At 45.2% G+C, this 20,108-nt stretch overlaps 1 protein-coding gene and 1 long non-coding RNA gene across 2 annotated transcripts in view; one reads left to right on the forward strand and one right to left on the reverse strand.

The window, feature by feature from the left end:
• The window catches only part of LOC144253676 (uncharacterized), a 42,721-nt gene extending 23,806 nt beyond the window's left edge, over nt 1–18,915 (forward strand). Inside the window, exons 5-6 of the mRNA XM_077796276.1 lie at nt 5,767–5,974; nt 13,505–18,915. Coding sequence (XP_077652402.1) covers nt 5,767–5,861 — 95 coding nt within the window. The 3' untranslated portion in view covers nt 5,862–5,974; nt 13,505–18,915. The remainder of the gene's footprint in view (nt 1–5,766; nt 5,975–13,504) is intronic.
• LOC144253678 (uncharacterized) lies at nt 9,737–12,746 on the reverse strand. Its single transcript, XR_013343364.1, has 3 exons — nt 12,660–12,746; nt 11,791–11,883; nt 9,737–9,810 (listed from the first exon to the last, which is right to left on the reverse strand). It is a non-coding gene; the product is annotated as an uncharacterized LOC144253678 (long non-coding RNA).
• Nucleotides 18,916–20,108: the final 1,193 nt, after the last annotated feature.

The raw sequence follows: 20,108 nt of genomic DNA on the forward strand, positions 1-20,108 counted from the left end.
TGCCCTCAGGGGTCTCCCTATCTGCAGCACCTGACACAGAAGCCTCAGCAGGGTATATAATGGTGAATTCAGAGCTAAGAGACAGTAACTTAATCATTAGATTGAAATTTTTTTGTCTAAACAATGCCACATATTTCCTTTGCTCCCCCAGTCCTACAGAATTGAGGGCTCTGATTCCCGTGGTTATCAGTATTATTGCTTTATCAATTTTCCCTTTTACTTTTTCAATCTTCCATCCCCTACTTAAACAATTCCACAGTTAACACTACAATGCACCCACAGATTCTAGTTCATCAAGTCAGGGTCAAGAAGGACAAGATGTGGCCTGGACATCTCCTATAGATCCTGCACTTCTGTTTGAAGAAACCATGCATTTATGTTTCTTTGCATGAGGGGTGGCTGTATCATCAAGCGGAAATGTTCACTGATGATGTTTGTTTTGAGGTTAAGTAAGAGAAGAAGGGCCTATCCCAAGGCATCAACTTCTCCCCACTGTCTGTGCCATGAGGGGGATTTTTCTAGAAACAAAAATAACAAATTATGTTTAAAAGCTTCATCACTTAAACAGAAATTCGTTAAATTTAACAAAAAGGTGCTTTATACCATAGAAGTCCCCACACCAGCACTACATAAAGAATGGTCTGCGGGCTCACATCAGTCTGCAAACTGTCCACAATGAGATAAGAATGGAAATTGAGAGTAAATGGTCAGATGCATTTTGGACAATTAACATTGTCACGAAGTCCAAGCACATGACCAAGCATGTGGGTCCACTCAAGTGTCATGGAACACTTGGGTTGGGTTGCAGGTGGTACGAACCACTAACTAATGATCACATTACAACAAGTGATGCTTTAAGGTTTGTTTGGCAATCTTTAGCCAAAAATGCCTAAAAATCGGAACAACTGAAAGTGTAAATTTATTTTTCTAATTTATTTCTTTTACCATGAAGTTATTTTTTATTCAAGCCTTTCAAAATTTAAAGCTTAACATTATCATCTAACTTGGAGGCATAAAAATTTGCTTTGTGTATTCTTCGGCCTGAATTACAGGCTGGTAAACAAACCCCATTGGAAATTTTTTGTCAAGAAATTACTGTAAATATATCAGCTTCCTTTCCCAACAGCATTTTAGACTGGTTTTTCAATCAGGAGTGTTTGTAAAAGATAGCTGAGAAGCTGATACATTATCCCTTGTTAATGGGACAGTTATCAACATGAGCTAGCTGAAAAAAGATTAAAAGAATCATACTCATTTATTATATTATAAACCTTAATACTGATAAAACAGTATTCATTCAAAAGTGGGTCTCAGTGTTTAGTACAGAAAATCACCACTTACCTATCTTTTTACTATTTGGTTAGTTATAGCTGCCGAACTATGAAAGTTGAATTTAACAACGAGTCTCCATACTAAATGCCCTAGGCACATTTTCAATGAATAATGGGTACTGTCTTCATAAAGCTTTTAGTTTTCCCTATGTTTGTTCTTATATTTTAAAATGCAATTTAATGTCTGTTGAATCCAATAAAATTTGATATTATATTTTAGTTTCCTTTGCTTTGCATTTTATTTTTTCTCATAATTTGGTGTTATGGTATTTTATAAAAATATTGACTCATGATGAATTGATAAAAATGCAAAATATGACCAACCAGTTATCACTGAGAGTTGAGAAGTGGCAATCATATATGTCTGTAAAGCCCCAGAGGCTTGGCTGGCTGTTGTCATCTGGCTGAGCCTTCCCTCTTCATCCCTGGGACAATTATGGTGGGTGGGGATTCCATCCTTGAGAGCACAGCCACTGACAGGGACCAGGGGCTAGACCACAGCTGATGGGCTGAGGGGCCTACTTACCTGGTTCCTGAGCCCTGCAACTTTACCTGCTTTGGCTGGTCGGTTCCAGTTTCTGCAGAACACCAGAACAGCTGAGAATAGAGTACAGTTGCTTTTTCCGGGGCCTGAGGGTGGCAGGAGACACCACTGTTGGGGGTCAGGCACCCAGGAGAGGCAGGGGTTGGATATGGCTACAGCTATTCAAGGCCTTAGTGTCACAGGTAATAGAGGCCCCGAGGAGGACTGTGGGCTTATATATTTTGGGGTGTGGAAGAACAACACATCTCTTTTCTGTTCTTTCTCTTCTAAGAAGAGGTCCCTAAACCTTTGGCTGTAGTTCAGAAATATCCTCTTCCAATGGCTTCCCTGGAAACTCATGGAAACCTTGATGGATTCTGCCTTGCCTTTCATTTCCCAGGTTCCTCTCTTGCTTCCTTTTCCTGGATTTGTCTCATCTGCTATGTGTTGCTGAGCTGCTGGTCCCCAAGTTGCTGATCTAAGCTACAGGTCCAGATTTCCCTCACTGGTTTAAGTTCTTCGGGGCTTCAGAGCAAGATTAGCCTAGCATGGTGTATGCTAGATACCATTCAACAAACATTTTAGTCCTGGATTTAATCACTGTGCTGGGCTTTATGGGGCTTGGAAAATACAGGCTAAATGTTAAGGCGAGGCCTGGGGCTATAGTTCCGTGGTAGAGTGCCTCCCTAGCATGCATGAGGCACTGGGTTCCATCCTCAGCATCACATAAAAATAAATAAAATAAAGGCATTCTATCCATCTACAACTACAAAAAAATTTAAATGTTAAGGAGGAAAAGGGTCATAATGCCTGTAATTTATTTGCAAATGTTTGGGGTGGGGGTGTAAAAGGAAGATGCATTAATTAGGTGGGCTAATTTCAAAAGGTGGGAAATACCCTAATAACACAGAGCATTTTGTAAACTATTTTTAAGATGGTTTCCTTTGATCCTGGGTATGGCAGGAGGGTGTGCAAGTGGTTTCCTCTCAATCTGTGATGTTTCTTCTCTTCCATCCACACCAGTGGGTAAGTGTTCTTCTTGGCCAGACATGCCTCCCTGCACTTCACCTGGAGGACATCAACCAGGCCTCCCAACTTCCTGCCCCCAAAGCAGAGGGACTCATTCAAATGTCCCCATGACCAGTTCAACTGCCCATGTACAGGGAGCCCCTCTCTGGATCCCCAGAGGAGCATGGAACTGAGATATGACTGAGTGGGAAGAGTGGGAAGAACCCTGAATCGGGTGGGAAGACCTGCAACCTAGGGAGTCCTTGCCGGCCTGGCATTGCCCACCTACCCCCAGGCAACTGCAGCCTCGAGAACCCACTGACACTCTAGAAAGGATCCTGAATGTGAGGGGCTGAGTCTCCTCCATTGGCATTTCCTCCCACCGTGCACCCATGACAAACTGTTTCCTGGCAGGTGGTGGTGTAGAGGGGTTGGGAGGTTCAGCTCCTGCCCTGGATCTCTTCTTCTTAGGAAAGCAAACCCCACATACCTGATCTTGTGCTTCCATCATTAGAGCCAATTCCTTCAAGTTTTCTGCTGTCTCCAAGTGCCCTCTACTGGCTACAGGAAATATATTCTCCCATGATTTTAAAATTACCACCCTTCCATTTCGATGCGATTTCCCTCCCACCTCTCATTCCTGTTTAATGTAAATCTTCTTCTCAAGCTCTTCGTCCCTACCTTGTCCTTGTTTACTCCCCTTATATCAAAGGAGTCATTTGGTATTTGTTTTTTAAAGATTGACTAAGTTGATGTGATACAGCAATCTGTATGCGGGGTAAAATTGGGAGTTCATAACCCACTTGTAACAAACTGTGAAATATGATGTAGTAAGAACTATGTAATGTTTTGAACGACCAACAATAAAAAAAAAAAAATTACCACCCTCCCCGCCTACACACACACCACCTCAATTCAATCCCTAATATGAGCCTTGGAATCAGTTCAGATAATTCAGACAGACTTTTCCTCTCCACCAACTTTTCCCCGGGTGGTATCATATCTGGGTGGAGGCACTTTGTAGAGCTGTGGGGGAGGCTGTGTTATTTCCTTTGTACTGTTTGCAAGGCCCCCTGGGACATACCTGCCTGCCTACCTGCTCCTAGGCAATGTATGGAAGTGACTCCCACAGGGATCTGGGGCCAGGTACTTTGAGATCTCCTGGTACTTCCCTGCTGAGGCCCACCTGCTGCCATTTCTAACTTTCTCATTGCCCAATGTGGTTGCTGCCCCGTGATGGGTGAGAGTCACCCATGCAGGAAGGGTTCTAGAACATCCTCACTTTCCCAGGCTCCCTGCAAAACTAGCTCATCTGTCCTTGGATCCTCAGACTCATCCGGGGCTTCTCCTATTACCTGGGACTCAGCTCATGGACAGGGATAGGTGAAGGGCTCTTACATCTGATGTAAGTGGAATCCTTCTCCAAACTCCTCCTTCCCTTGTCTACTTGAAGAACATTTATCCAGTTCTTGTCCTAGGTGATTGGCAAGTGGGATTAGCAGGGTCAAATAAGCAAAGAAAAGAACTGGCTCAGCAAGTTTCCCTTCCAGATTATTTGGTCGTCTTACTCCAAACATACACTTGGGTTTTTCTTTCATCATAACCAGAAACCAAGAATTTGACATCTTTATTTTTGGGTCCTGGCAACAGTCTCTTTGACAATTCCCCCCTGGAGCCACAGCGTCCCCTGATTGAACTCTCTGGGCAGGAGGGTTGCTTGGGACCCACACAAAGAAATTCAGCAGAGAACAGGAAAGAAACAGAACCACCTCAGACATCCTCCTGCCACACCCACACGACAGAAGAATGCACTTTGTAGACTGTGAAACCTCTATTAGGGTGCCTCTAACATTTATTTTTTTTGCATCTTCTTTTTGAAAAACTTTTTTTTTTTTTTTTTTTTTTTTTGCTTTTTTCCAAAAACACTTGAAAGTGACTTGTGGACATGAAGTGCCTTTATCTTAATTAATTAGCACACATCTCCTAGGAAACAGGCCAGGCTCTCATATATCCACAGTATAAATTATTGAAATTTCATATTGATGTAATATTTTAAAATATATGCTCTATATTCAAATTTCTCGGACTGTCCCAACATTATCTTTTTAAAGCATCTTTTCCAGCTCAGTATCCAATTCAGATCTGAGTTGTGTTAGTTGTCTCTTTATCCTCCTTTAATCCAGAACGTTTCAACCTTTCTTTCATGTCATTGCCGTTTTAAAAAACACAATATTGTATCACCTTCATGATTCAGGTTTTCCATTTGTGGCAGGAACAGCACAGAAATAATGTGTGTGCCTTCCAATATGTCACACATCAGGGGACACTAGTATCACTTTGTCCCATTTTGGGGTAATGAACCTTACATTTCATGATGAACTTAAAGTGGGGTGTCACAATTCTCTCCACTGCAAAGATGCTAGCCCCCGCCTTTTGTAAATTAACAAACATTCTGTAGGAAGATATGGCTCTCCTGCTCCCTAACAAATTCTCACACAATGGTTTTAGTATAAATTCCTGTCTGAAATAGCTATGAGAATTATAGCTGAACATGCTAGGTCTTTCTAAATTCCCACTTGGTAAAGTGGGAAGAACAACACCAGGTCACCAGGCCTCAAAGCCTTGCCTGCCCCTGCTGAGCAGATAAGCCACCCATTCATTCTCTACCCTTCAAGCAAGTTAGAATGAAGTTGTGTGGCCTTCTCAAGGACAGCCTGGGCAGGGAACCAGCCCTCCTACATAGAACTCCCACCCTACACAGCACTTCTCAGACTTCAGTGTGCCCTAGAATCACCTGGAGAGCTTTTTAAAACAGCTCCCTGTTCCCTCCCCTGGGGATTCTGGGACACCCTCCAAAAATATTACTGGTTTGACACAAACGCTTAGTTCTCTTTCACATGACAGGTCTAACACAGGTTCAAGGGGAATACTCGTTTACGTACTTGGAGATGCTGGATGATGGAGACTCCACCATTCCAGTGTATGGCTTTGAGCTTTAACCCACAGGAAGAGAGGAGCATGCAGAACCGTGCCTGGGATTCCTGCTGCTCACAGCCCACTGGCCTGCTCAATGGCAGTGGCTGGGAAATATGGTGATCAGATGGACTCTTTGGTGAGTATCATGGTTTCTTTGACCCCACAGCATTCCATTATCCTACCAGCAAATGACCACATGGGCCTTCTTTCTGTGATCCTCACTTTTCTATTCATGGGTCTTTGCACCAGCTCCTCTCTCTGCCCAAACACACCCAGGCCAGATCTCACATGGCTGATTCAATGCCCCTCCCTGGAGAGGCTTTCCCTGACTGCCCAATCAGAAGTGACTGCCCCTCCCTCACACCCCTCTGCTGTAATTCTCTGCATAGCCCTTCTTATTCTGTGGGGTGTTGTCCTTCTCCATTTGGTAGATTGCATACTCCATGACAGCAGGACTCCTCTTGTTCATCACTGTCCCTCTAGTACCTAAAACATCTGGTACGTGGTAAATGCTCAAAAAATACTTTCTCAACTGATGAACCCCAAGGTGGATTACTATCCCCATTTCACAGATTCAAAAGGGAGGGCCCAAGGAGGACAAGTGGTTTGCCTGAGGTCGCACCAATACTGAATGGTGGTACCTGGTTTTTAATCTATGTGCCATGTCCCACTAGTGATGGCAGGGTTTCACAGCCTTCACCTACCAAGGTGGCAGAATAAGTTGCATCCGATCCTTTCCTTCTTCTCTCAACTGCCCCTCGGGTGGGCCTCCACTGTTCTTGGTTCTTAAGTCTCTTAACACGACTCCCCAGAAAGCAGTTGGTAATGTTTGTCTGGGAACTGGTTTCACAGATGTGCTCACATCTGTGGGAAATCACATAGATGCAAGCTTTTTCCACTCCAGTGCTGTGATAGCCAAAGATTAGAACTGACTCCATGACCATCTGTACTGCACAGAGGAACAGGGTGTAGCCCTGAGAAGGGAATCAGATTTTGACTGGGAAAGTGTCTCACCATCAGATATGGTCTCCTGTAGGAAGAAAGGGAGGCGATCGCAGCACGGGCGGTGTATGCCTTTCATTTACTTTCCCCAAAAGAGATGAACACCCTCAAGTCTGAGAAACCCATCTCCTGGATGATAAGATGAGAAGACACTAGTCAGGAAACTAGGGTGGTTTCCATCATTTGAATTTATTTTATTGATACTCGTTAGCGAATAAAATTTTACTGATTTTTTTGATGCATTACAACTCACTATTTGGTAGTGGTTGCATAATGTTGATCATTTAATTTATTTACTATACTAAATACTGCAACCTCTGAATTGCCCATTTTTACACTGGTGTTCCTGATGGGTGGGTCCTCTCTGAATACATAAAGTGGTCCGATCAGTCCATGGTTTTTCATATTCCTTTGTTATTCAACCTACTGCTTTAAAATACATTCAAATAAAAAGGTGTAAGCTACTTGCAGAGAGTACGGACACACTAGGGGGAGAGGAAATTGAGAACATAACCAGCGCTCTCACAGTCAGAGGACAAATGGTTTTGAAATCATGGGACCGAAGCTGGCTCTTCAGGGACTTCCTCAAAGAATCCTTGGTGGACATAAAGTTAAACTCACTCAACTGAAGCTCACATCTTTAGCTGGGAGGGAGGGCACAGAATGACAATTTCGTGTATAGAGGATATTATCCTTCCACAAATATCCGGGTGGTCATGGAACACCTTGGTGGGCAGTGTTCCCAGATGAGAATAAATGAGTTATCTGCTTGGACTGCAATGCCACAGACACACGACTGGAGCTGGAAGGGTATGTGCTTAAAATACAGCACACACGGGTAATAAATAAAAGTTCACAACTTAATCGGCTACAGCAACAAGACCAGGCTCTCTTGTGGGCTGGTGGTTCTTTTCATAAGCACCTCTAATCTCTCCCTAAGCACAAAAGGAGGCACAAGGAGACTAAGGGCTTTGGGGGGAAGAAACTATCTCACTGTGACCATCCTGTTGTGAAACAAGAGGGTAAATGTGTGGGCACTGAGTGGCGACCCCATGAGTAAGAGTGGGTTGCCCATTTCAGAGCAAGAGCTTGAGCCAGCAGAAGGCCGATGCCCGATTCCTGCCCTGACCAGGTGGGTACGGTTTAGCTGGGTTTCTTCTCCTTTCCCTTTACGGTTGGCAAATTTCTTGAAGAAGTCTTTTTCCTATCCCCTTTCCTCAGTCCTGCTGTTAGAGTTGTCTTGGGTCTGGCATTCAATTAACCTGCTTGTGACACTGGGTCCCAGGAATAAGCTGCTCTCTCATTAGCAACTCGGTGTGTTTGAAATTTGCATTTTGGTGTCATGGAACCAAACAGACAACAGACACTGCCGGTACCATGGCTTCCCTGCGTGTATGTATAAAAATAAAAGGAAAAAATAAAACAAAACGTCACACAGAACACAGAGGGACTGCTGAACAAAGGTGTGGGAGTGTGAATACATTCTCTTCCGGGTGAGCCGTGTGGCCTGACAGCTGATTACAAAACACAGGATGACTTCAAGTTGTAGGCATGAAAAGAAAAGATCACACCTAGAAAAGGGAAACAACTGTCCACTGAGGCAGAGTAGTGACGGTCTTGAAGAAGCTGGGCAACCCGTAAAAGAAAGAAAATCTGTGATTGTGAAAAGCTACGCGAGGTGCCTGTGGCCAGGATGGAGGCCCCTTAGGCTCTTAGGGTGGGCGAGGCATCCAAGGACACCCCGGGGCGCCAGATGCAGTATGACCTGGGCCGCTTGACAGCCCCTGGGGTGCGGTGGGGAGCTGTCAGACATGGGATTCACTGGTTCCTATCCATGGGATAAGAACACACTTGGGAGTTTCAGTGCTTCTCAAAAGGAAAGAAGAAAGGTCACCACCATTCCCAGACTCCACAGGTGAAGTCCTCACCAGAGGACAGCGCGGGGGCACTTCCTGTGGGACTGGAAGAAAGGGCGGGGCAGACACAAGGTCTCCAAGTCCTATGTACACACTTGACAAAGTCCCACTCTTCCCCCTTAGGCACAAGGTTGATTTGTCTAGCTCAGGAGGTGGACAGGGACGAGAAGAGGGGGAGAGTGCGCTGCAGGGGGAAGGGGAGGCAGGGAACAGGGTGGAGAATGCCCATCTCCTCCGGGGCACAGGCCCCCCAACCTCACCGCAAGCTAGTTTGTTTGGGGAGCTTAGCACCCATCAAGATGCCCGAGGTGAGAGTCACAGGGGCTTTCATCTGCATGCTGGATCCCACCATGGTGGGGAAGCTGCGATTCCGTCGGATGCCACTGTTGAGCTGCAGTCCACCGATGGCACTGGTGACGGTGGGACATCCGAGAGGCAGGCCCTCGGGTACCAGGCCTCCAGGAACAAGGGCTTGTGCTGGCCCTGGGGGCCCCAGAGGAAAGGTCCCTGATCTTCAGTCAAGGTGGGGACATGGGCTCGCCCTGAGTTCACCACTTTGGCCACCCCAAACCTCCTGACTTTGTCCACGAGGTTGAGGTTGGAGACGGACACGTCCGTCTGGCTCTCGCTGCTCCTGACGTTCTTCTTTTCTCTCACCTCCCTCAGGATGGAGCTGGCTGGCTTGGAAGCCAGGAAGTTGTCCTAGGGAGGGCTCGTGCACTTGAACTCAAAGGAAGGCAGGGAGGACGTGGGCGTCTGCATAGGCGAGTTCGGAGGGGTAGAGGGGATCACGGCCATCTTGGGAGTGTAGGAGTGCAGGAGGGAGCCCCGGGCGGCCCTGTCCCAGCTCTGTGGGTCATACACAGCCGCAGAAATGCCCCGCTCCTTGAGCAGCCACACCAGCCCCAGGGATGTGCTCATGGTGATCGTAGATTCCCGGATGTTAGTGAAGGACTCGGCCAGGCTCGGTCTCCGTGGGGTGCACGGAGTGGCCACTGGTGTGGACTTCAAGTGGCTAGTGCTGCCACAAGCTGGAGTCGGGGCCGAGTTAAGGCTGAAAGCAAAAGATGACAGGTTACCCACCAGAAATGCCCGTGAGCACCAGGGGAAGGGTCAGTGGTCATTCCATAGGGTTGGACCTGGGACATAATAGGAGGACTCCGTGCAATGGGAGCCCCAGACACCTCTGTCCACATCTGTTTCTTCCCCTCACCCATGGAGGCTTGGGAATCCCTTAAGTAGGGCCCTGCTCTGAGTGGATGGAAGATGCATGTGATTCTCTTTGCTCTCCTCTGCTGGATGGTATAACTGTTCCCTTTGCAGACCAAGAAACAGCTCCAAGTTTACATGGCTTCCTAGTCACACCTGGGTATTAAGTGGATAACCCAGATTGAAAGTCTGAGTGACACCAATGCTCTCAGATGGGGAAAGAAGTTCATTGGCAAAGAGGCCTTCCTCCCCCACCCAATCCACTCAAATTCCAGTGTTCCCTCCTAATCCCTACTTCTCCCTCAGGCAAGACACTAACCAGAACCATGGGATACAATGACTTATTTTAGAAATGGCAAAAATGGCCCCAGGGGTGGGCCAAGGCCAGGTGGTGAGCACCTCAGCCTCCTGACCACGAGGACAGAGCCCTCTCCTCTGCACCTTGTTGCCCCTCACCACCTTCACATGCTGTCCAAACCCATTTTGATGAGCGGAGTTATGGGGTCAGTGGAAGGAAGCCATGCCCTGTATTATGGGACCTTCATTTACAGAGTTTCCCAGCTTAAGGCTTCGGAGTGACTAAATGAAAGCTGAAGGATCCTTCCTTCACTCAGTGTCATGCTGAGGACCCTTGGGGCCCAGCAGACAAAGATGTCTACAGGAGGGGAAGCAGGGGGAAAGGCTTCTGGGTCTGCTTATGAAAACAAGGAAGACTGATTTTTAACAGCTGCTCCAGGGATGGGGCGGGGGGGCAAATAGGCACTAGCCCTGCCCTGCTTCTGAATGAGCAGCCAAGGGCAAAGGAGTACCTCCTTCCAAAGGTCTCCTGGGACCTGCCCTCCGATTTGGCAGGGGTAGGTCAGGTGAGTGTCCCCAGCCTGGCCAGGGGAGGCCCAAATACCATGGGCAGAGCACCAACCACATAAAGGGAAGGTAGGGACCCCTTCTGGAGCAGGTCCCTGGAGTGACCAAAGGGGCCCTTCCTGGGAAACTGTTCAACCGGAAATACAGGCTGGAAACACCATGTGGCTCCACACTCAGGTGACCTCCCCACTGGCCAATCATCAAGGGCAGTGACCACAGAACAGGGCCATCTCCCACAAGCTAAGGTGGGAGTAAGCGGGCGATCAGGAGTACTCTGAGAAATGTGAGATTAGAAACCACAGCATATTCCTGTGGTTGAAAATGTGGATTTTGTAAAGGCACAGGGAGAATTTTACAAATGTTGATGTATCCTTAAGACAGGGTAAAAAAAAAAAATTCTAGACTTAAAACCTTGTGTGAACATCCTCAGGGAAATTTCATTGTGTTTCTGGCTACCTTTCTTTCCAACTCTGGTAAGAAAGCCCTTCCATACTCCTGACTTCCTATGGTTTTCCTGGTCCGGGACACAGCTGGGTGGTCTTCCAGATGAAGATCCACTTGGGTGCAGTCTGCATTGTGAGGCTGTAGTTAGAAAGGGCATCTAGTTGCCCTGCACCAGCCTTCATTGGGGAGCTGAGTTCTGTGGCTTTTTCCAAACACAGAGCCACAGGATGGGAAAACCAGGTTCTTCTGGGCCAGAGGAGAGACAGAGAAGACAGAACTAAAATTTAGAGATCCACAGGATGATGAGACCTTCGGGTTAGGCCTGTATTAGCGCTGGCACTCGACTTGCTGGGGCAGTTTAGAGGGTTAGGGGTGTGGACAGTCAAGGCTCTGTTAGCCAGGCACAACCACAGAGACACATCCAAGCCTCAGTCCCCGGGTTAGTGGCGGCCACGCGTGCACACACAGCTCTTTCCATGTGACCTGCCAGGGCAGGCACTACTGGCCGTGTGCTCACCCCCTGCCTCGCCCGTGGGCTCAGACTCTCTGCCCTACATCTCCTCTCAGCTCAGCGGGACACAGGGCTGCTTCGTGGTCCTCCTCACATGACCTGCGGAGAATTATTCATAGTTGAAGGTGCTCCTGGGGATGGCTGCTCCCTCTAAGCTGGCCCTTCTCACCTCCCTCCCTTTCAGCCTTACCTTCCATAAACCTCAGAATCTTGCTTGACTGCACCACAGAGGGAACGGCTGAGGGGGGCATTCTGTTATGTTGGGGAGACCACTTTCCCTTTCACTGGAAGGTGTGGAGGGAAGTTGTGCAGCTGATCAAGCCAAACAGACCAACCCACGACATACAAGGCCTCTTTCCAGATGCTGCACTAGAAGGAATTGACCATGCTGGGCTCTGGCTTGGTCTTGGAGTTTTATCATTTGTGTCATTATAGTCTGGCTGTGGTGCATGGTTCCTGGGGCCTGTTCCAGAGGTACAAGAGCTCCATAACTCCACCATGAAAGAACGCCATGCTCTACTGGCAAGCTCTGGGGCAAACATCCAGCAGATTTGGCTGTAGGTCTGTTGGATTTCAATTTTTCGCCTGTTCGGGAAGGGCCTGAGAGTAATTCCAGGGCCAAGAAAAGGGCAATGAAAGGTGGGTTGAGGTTTCTGCATGTGCGCTGCATCTGAATCAACAGGAGCTTCAATTCAAAAGCAAAGATCTGACTCAGCACAGGTGACTTATTATAAATGCTCCTAAAGTGCTCAAGCTGGCTAGAGTTGGCTTTTGAATGAGCTCCTTGACCTCACTTTGCTCCATAGGAAGCCTTGCAGGAAAGGGAGTGCCTGGGTTCACCCCACCTCTGCCCACCAGGGGCCAGGGACCCTTACCTTGGTGTGACCCGCGTGAGCTCGTCTGAAGGATGCAGGATGCGACAGGTGGTGAAGGTGAAGGTGGAGTTGGTCTGTGACATGCACTTCCCAGGTTGGTGCGCTAAATCGGGGAACAAAACATATTCCTTGCATCCAAGTATACCACAGTAAAAACAAACTCCAGCACAGCCCTGAGCAGATGCAAGAAGTGATGAGCTACCTTGTTAACTGGATCTGGGTGAGGAAGGTGGTCCCTAAAAAACGACCACATTTTTGAGCACTGGTCTGCAGAACATCAGATCCCAGCTTCCGGCCCAATCCAGACAGGGTTCCTCATTATATTCCTGGGCCAGTAGTGGATCCAGTTCCAGGGGGAGGTGCTAATGGGTCTTGGGGGTAAATTTGGTTTTCCTGCACAGAGGTCAGGATCTGCTTTCTTCTTTTGTTGCTTTACATGGGCAAACAGGTGCCAAAACTCGGCCCAGGGGAGGGGATGGAGCGGGCGGGGAGAGGCACTTGGCACCTGGCAGTTAGGCAAGGCTTGTGCTGCTCCCTTTTCTGCTCACACAAAAAGGGGCGCGGGAAGCTGGCTCCACTACTGTCCACCTGTGATTGACATGGTGGGAGGTGGCCATCTCAGCAGCCTCAACAGCAACCTGGCAAGAGTTCCAGAGTTCAGGGCCCTCTGGGGTGCCCCAGCTCCAGGACAGTGTCTGACACACAGTGGTGCAAGTGGCATCACTGCTCCCTCCTTGACACCTCCCCCTGGCTCCTTTCTTGCCATTTCTAGGATGTCTGATTTCAAGTGAAGTCGAGAGAGCAACAAGGGATCCTCAATTTATTTCCTTTTAATGTTCTAATAGGTGGTTGTTGAGGCGACTGAAGATTGTGGTCTGGAGCAAAGTAAACTCACAGGTATTAAGACCATGCATCAGAAAGCTGGTGAAGGAACAAGTAGTCATGAGACATCATGATTGTAGAGGTCATCCTCATTCATAACTCAAGCATTAGGGGAAAAAAAAGAAAAAGAGAAAAAAAAAAAAAAAGAGGCTGCACCAAAAAGCATGCACAATGATGTCCTGGGATGATCCCCCGACCCTCCCCACCCACCTGTGCCCCTGCAGCAGCTCAGCCCCCCAGAGACCTCCTGGGAGAAAACGGATTAGGATCTCACAGGCCATGAGGAGTCAAAGGCCAGGAAGATTCCAAAGGCTGTGAACTAGAAACTTCTAGCTCCTTATGGGACGTTTTCTCTCGGGTTTGACAAAAAAAAAAAAGAAAAAGGCAAACAAAACATAACTGATGGGTGCCCCAATCCCTACAGATCCACACACAGCTGACTGTGTCGTAAAAGAAAACCAGGAACCAGATGAAACAAACAACAAATGATAACCAAAAAAAAAAAAAAAAAAAAAAAATGGGAGGCACGTACATTGAAGGAAGTGAGGACAAAGCCAAAGCACAAAAATGGTGAGCGGGGCTAGAGGAGCAAGGCAAGACTGCTATGCCCCAACTGTGGTCTGGTGGAGCTGTGTGTGTCAAAGGAGGCTCCCGTGGCCCCTGGTGCGGCAAGCAGCCTCACAGCCACTGGGAGCTCCAGGCAAATGGGAGGGAGAGGGGGAAAAAAAACCATTTAAAATAGGCTTTATGAATCTTTGTTCAGAGCATGCCTTACAGCCTTACCTGTGCAGAGTTCCACCACCATCCAGAGATGATTGCTGGTTTCATACCATTCGTGAAAAGTTACAATATTCTTGTGTTTAATTTCATGGGTGAGACGGACCTATAAAAACATACAGCATTCACTTTAAGAAGTTCTTAAACTCTTAGATATGAGAGGCACCTAACTATGTAATTGGGACATGGATAAGAAAATAGTGGAAAATGGACTGGGGTTGTAGCTCAGTGGTAAAGCACCTGCCTCACATGTGTGAGGCACTGGGTTGGATCCTCAGTACCACATTAAAAACCAAAGATACTGTGTATTTATTTACAACTAAAAATATATTAGAAAAGTGGTGGAATTTACTTACAGACATTAGAAATAATGGTTAGGAAGGCCAGTCACATGGAAAAATGCTTAAAAAACATGCATCTGGGGGCTGAGGATATAGCTCAGTTGATAGAGTACTTGCCTTGCATGTACAAGGCCATGGGTTCAAACCCCAGCACCGCAACAACAAAAAAGATATGCATCTGTGTAAATACAGATTGTACAAGATTTACGGTTAATAACTAGAAGATGTACACGCAGCTGTTAGTAGAAATATAGATGCTCCTTGACTTATGAGGTTGTAGTCCAATAAATCCATCCTAAATTGAAGATACTGTAAGTAGAAAATGCATTTAATAGATCTAAACTATTGAACATCATAGCTTAGCCTCACCTACCTTAAAGGTGCTCAGAACACAAAGCTTAGTTAATAACTGTTACACCTTATATACACAGAGAATAGATATGATGGGATACTAAAAAATAAATAAAGCCATCACACATTGTGGTGGTGCTTGCCTGTAATCCCAGCCACTTGGGAGGCTGAGGTAAGAAGGTCTCAAGTTCAAGGTCAGCTTGGGCAACATCATAATACCCCATCTCAAAGAAAAAAACAAAGACAAACCAAAACTAACAGCGATTGTCTTCAGTGCACCTTTTTTTTCTATCCATTTTTCTATGTTGTCCAGATTTTCTATTATGAGTATGCATTACTTTTATAACATTTAAAAGAACTCAGGATTTTACAATCTTTTTCAAAAATATTCTTAATGAGTCCGAGTATCAATTTATCCAGATTATTAAAAGAAATCACAATGAACACAGTGATCTTAAAACTGTATATTTTTATTTGACCTTAATACTTGTGCACTAAAAACAAATAAAAATGCAAAAGTCTGTCAATTTAAAAATACTAAATTGCTTCAGGGGCTTTGCTTTAAAATTCCATTAAATATGAAAACTAAAATCACAAAGCTATGTGCATTAGAAGTCAATCATCAAGACTTAGAATTAAATCTTTTTAAAAAGTGGATTATAAACCAGGTATAGTCGCACATGCCCAGTCATTCTGGAGGAGGGAAGATCACAAATTCAAAGTCGGCCTCAGCAACTTAGCAAGGCCCTATCTCAAAATAGAAAATGAAAAGAGCTGGAGATGTAGCTTAGTGGTTAAGCATCCCTGGATTCAATCCCCGGGGATTGAAAATAATCTACCAAAAAAGTGGATTATGTAAATACAAAATAGAACAGAGGCTAACCAGAAGTGGGAGGGAGAGAGAAATGGGGAGATGAAGGTCAAAAAGTACAAAATTCCAGTTATGCAAGATGAATAAGTCTAAAGACCCAAAAATACAGCATGTGGACTGTAGCTAATACTGTAGTTTTATTGAAAATTATCCAAGAGACTAGATCATAGGTGCTCTACAGAGATACACACACACACACACACACACACACACACACACACACACCTTCACTATATAAAATGACAGTTATGTTAAATTGCTTACCTGTAGTAATCATTTCACTATGTAGATGTAAGTGAAAACATGTTGTATATTTTAAATTTATACAATTTTAAGAAGTCTTTGAAAATACCTAGAATGGCTGACAAGTACAAAAGTGTCTCAGATTCTTTTTTTAAAAATGGATCACAAATCCTATTGTCACTTTATTTAGAAATAGAGTTTTTTTAAAAATGGAATATGTGGTACACTCTCAGAACTAGATAAGCTCATAGTGTAACACAATTAGAGGAAAATGATTTAGAAAACAGATGAGAAAAACAATAATCAGTGATCAAGAAAGAATTTAAGGACTAAGAAACCATAAAACTAAAAAGACCACTAAAGAATGGTGAAGGCCATGTGGCAAGCATGTTTAAGGATGCCCACTGATTCAGGCACAGGAACACAGAGGTCCCGATGGAAAAAGATGAAATTCCCACAGATTCACCATCAGAATTCAGTTCTCAGCACACTCTGACACTCCCCAGCATTCGACTTCCACCCAGTACCTACTTACTCTTCCAGTGTTCATTACAGGGCCTCATCTCTGGCAACCTTGCCACCTACCCCCACCTCAACCACCCATAGTTACTCTGCAGACCCGTACTATACAATATAGGAGCTGCTTGCCATACAGGGCAATTACAAAGCAGCCAATATGAACAGATGTGTTCTAAGTGTCAAATATACACCAGATTCTGAAAACTTAATACCTGAATGAATGGAAATGACCAAGTTTTGATTAAAAATTACGTGTTGAAATAAGGTACTGTATTTATTGGGTTATAATACATTTAAGTTAATTTCACCCTTGTGTTTGTGTTGCCTGAGATCAAATCTCAAACCTGAACCTTGCACATATAAGGCAGGTGCTCTACCAAACTACACCCCCAGTCCCTTTTTTCTTTTTCAATGTGGCTACTAGGAAACATACAATTAGATTTGTGGCCCCCATTATATTTGAGAGAGTTTTTCCTAATAATCATGACCTCCAAAATCTACCACACATGCCTGTGAGCACACTCACTTCCCTTTCCCTTGTCCTAGATCCCAATTCCAGTTAAATTCAGCCTTCTACAATCCTGCATGTACTCAAGCAGCTGAAGGAAACACAAACAACCAGGTCACAATCTCAAAAGGCCCCCAATTACCTGACCTACAAGAGGCTATTCTCACCTCCTCTTTCCTCTAACACTGCCTTCCCCTCCTCCCACCTCTTAATTGATGACTGCTACTTTCAGAGACAGCAAAATCCCTCAGGACTTTCTCTTGCTCCTGACACCAGGCTATCAAGCAGCATCCTTATCTCTATCCCATTCTCCTCTCAACTGTCCACCATCCTTTCAAAAGCCACTGTTTCCTCGGGTATACAAGATCCCATGCAAACTTGACTTTGACAGCCATCTCCTCCTTACCCTACATTCATTTTCCCTTCATACTGGCTCATTCCCTGCAATTATCTCTGTGGAGAGGTTCCAGTGGCTTACCTAATACCCCTTTCACCTATATGCTTAATACAGAGTTCCTATATTGCCAAAGACAGCCTCATGCCTGGCCAGAAAAAACACTTCCTCACTTTCTGTACAGGTGACGGGGCAGAGGAAAGGCACCAAGATGGTAGTCAAGTCACTGGCTGAAGTTTCCTAGGCAACTTTAAAGGGGTTTTATTCAAGACACCAAGGAACACCTAAGCACCCTCTTCCTACCCAGGAAAACTGGCATGATGGCTAAAAGGTATTGTCACCCAGCAACTGAGAAGTGGCCTTAAGCACAGAGTCAAGCAATAAAGACAGCAGAGACAAACAACAGCTAAGAGGCATTTGGTGAAACCAGGTTATAAATCTAAGACTTCCTTCACCTAAGAAAACAGGCCATCTGCTTCAAGCCCTGGGATTTGAGGTCTTTCATCAGGAGTCACATGTAACTCCTAATGCCCCATATTGCCATCCAGCTGTCACCCTATTTCTCTGCTCCTTGCTTCATCAAAACTCAAGAGTGGCCTCCACCTCCTCCGGCTTCCTCTTAAACCAGTTCTGGCTTTTATCCACAGCAATTCACCAAAACCACCGTCTTTAAGGTCATCAGTGGCCTCTGTTGTCAAATCCTCAGTCCTCACCTTATCAACTGCATTTCACACAACTGCATCACTTTCTTCGTGATTTCATGACAGCACATATTTGGCCAAAGTTTTCAGCTTCAGAAAACTGAATTCACTCTGGCAACAAAAGAAACCCCTCAGGGGCATTGGAAACTCAAACAATTGAGTTTCAATGAACAATTGAGGTTCATTGAAATCTTCTAAGCTGAACTTCCAGAAAAGATTCCCAAAAATCACACCATAAAACTAAGCCACAACCAGAAACAGCTGTCAGCTAATGTGTTACCTCTGCCACCACTAAGACGGACATCCAGCACCACCAGTCTCAGCCCAACCTGAACTGACAAATTGGTCCCTTGAGGCCTCTCTCATCACTTCAGTTTGGAAACCAAGTCTCCTCTAGTACATCTAAAGTGGATAATTTCGTCAAGAATTTTATAAATTGGAGAATTGCTGTTTGTAGCTTCCCCAAGTCTGAAGAACAGAAAAGCATGCCAGAATGGGCAATGACCAAGTCAGTCCCAGCACATCATCCCATTGTTTTCCAGCTCTCCTTTCACTGGATGCTCCCTTTCATACTACTTTGCTACTTCTGCTTATGCTATGTGTTGCAGTGAAGGTCCTTGGTGCTCACCCATCTTCTCAGGTTTACCTAACACCTACCAGCTGATGACACTCAAATATTCAACTCCACCCTGAACTTCCCCCTAAATGCAGACTCGAACACTCAATGTCTTTACATATCCATTTGTCTTTACATAAAATGGGCACCTCAAAATGGTAAGTGCCCAATGAACCCTCATACCTAGACTTTCCCCTCTTAGGAAATGACATCACCATCAATTCAGTCACCTGGCCCAAAACTATAGAATAATCTTTGACTTCTCTTTCATACCTCATATCCAATTCATGACCCAAACTCTCAGCTCTACTTTACAGAACAACCCAAAATTATCTGTTCACATAAGCTCAAAACCAGCAAGACAATATCTGTAATGTAAGAAGCCAGGACCGTCATCATGCTTGGGGAGTAGAGGGTCTGAAAAGAGGTATGAACGGTCTGTAGAATAATGCTCATGTTCTGTGGCTGGCTGGATGCTAAGCACATCTTCAGGAAATTTTGAACAATTATGATTGTATACTTTTTTGCATGTATGCTTTATTTCTATTTAAAAACTCAAGCTGGACACAGTGGAACATACTTGTAATTTGTAATTCCAGTTGCTCAGGAGATTGAGGCAGGAGTATCATGAATTCAAAGCCAGCCTCAGCAACTTAGTGAATCTCCAACTTAGGGAGACCCTGCCTCAAAATAAAATATAAAAAGGGCTGGAGATATAGCTCAGTGGTTAGCACACCTGGATTCAATCCCAAGCACGTGCATACACACACACACACACACACACACACACACACACACACTCAAAATGTATACTTTTAGTAAATAAAGTGACTAAAGTACTTGCAATAACAGATAAATCTCAAAAGAATGATAATAAAAAGAAGTACAACACAAGAGACACCACAGGAATCCATTTATTTGAGGTTTAAGAAATAAAATCTTCAATGCCCAGAAATAAGGGTAGTCGTTACAAAAGGGTATTGAAGAATAAGATATTTGTGAAGAGGCATGAGGTACTTTCTGGAAAGAGGGATATACTCTAGCTTGACTTGGAGATTTGTTACAAGACTATATACATTTGATTGAAGCATCTTCAACAAATGGTGCTGGGAAAATCGAAATCCATATGCATCAAAATGAAACTGAATCCCTTTCTCTCGCCATGCACAAAAATTAACTCAAAATGGATCAAGGAGCTTGATATCAAATCAGAGATACGGCGTCTGATAGAAGAAAAAGTTGGCTA

This window comes from Urocitellus parryii, chromosome 3, assembly GCF_045843805.1.
Source record: "Urocitellus parryii isolate mUroPar1 chromosome 3, mUroPar1.hap1, whole genome shotgun sequence".
Classification (NCBI taxonomy): Eukaryota; Metazoa; Chordata; class Mammalia; order Rodentia; family Sciuridae; genus Urocitellus; species Urocitellus parryii.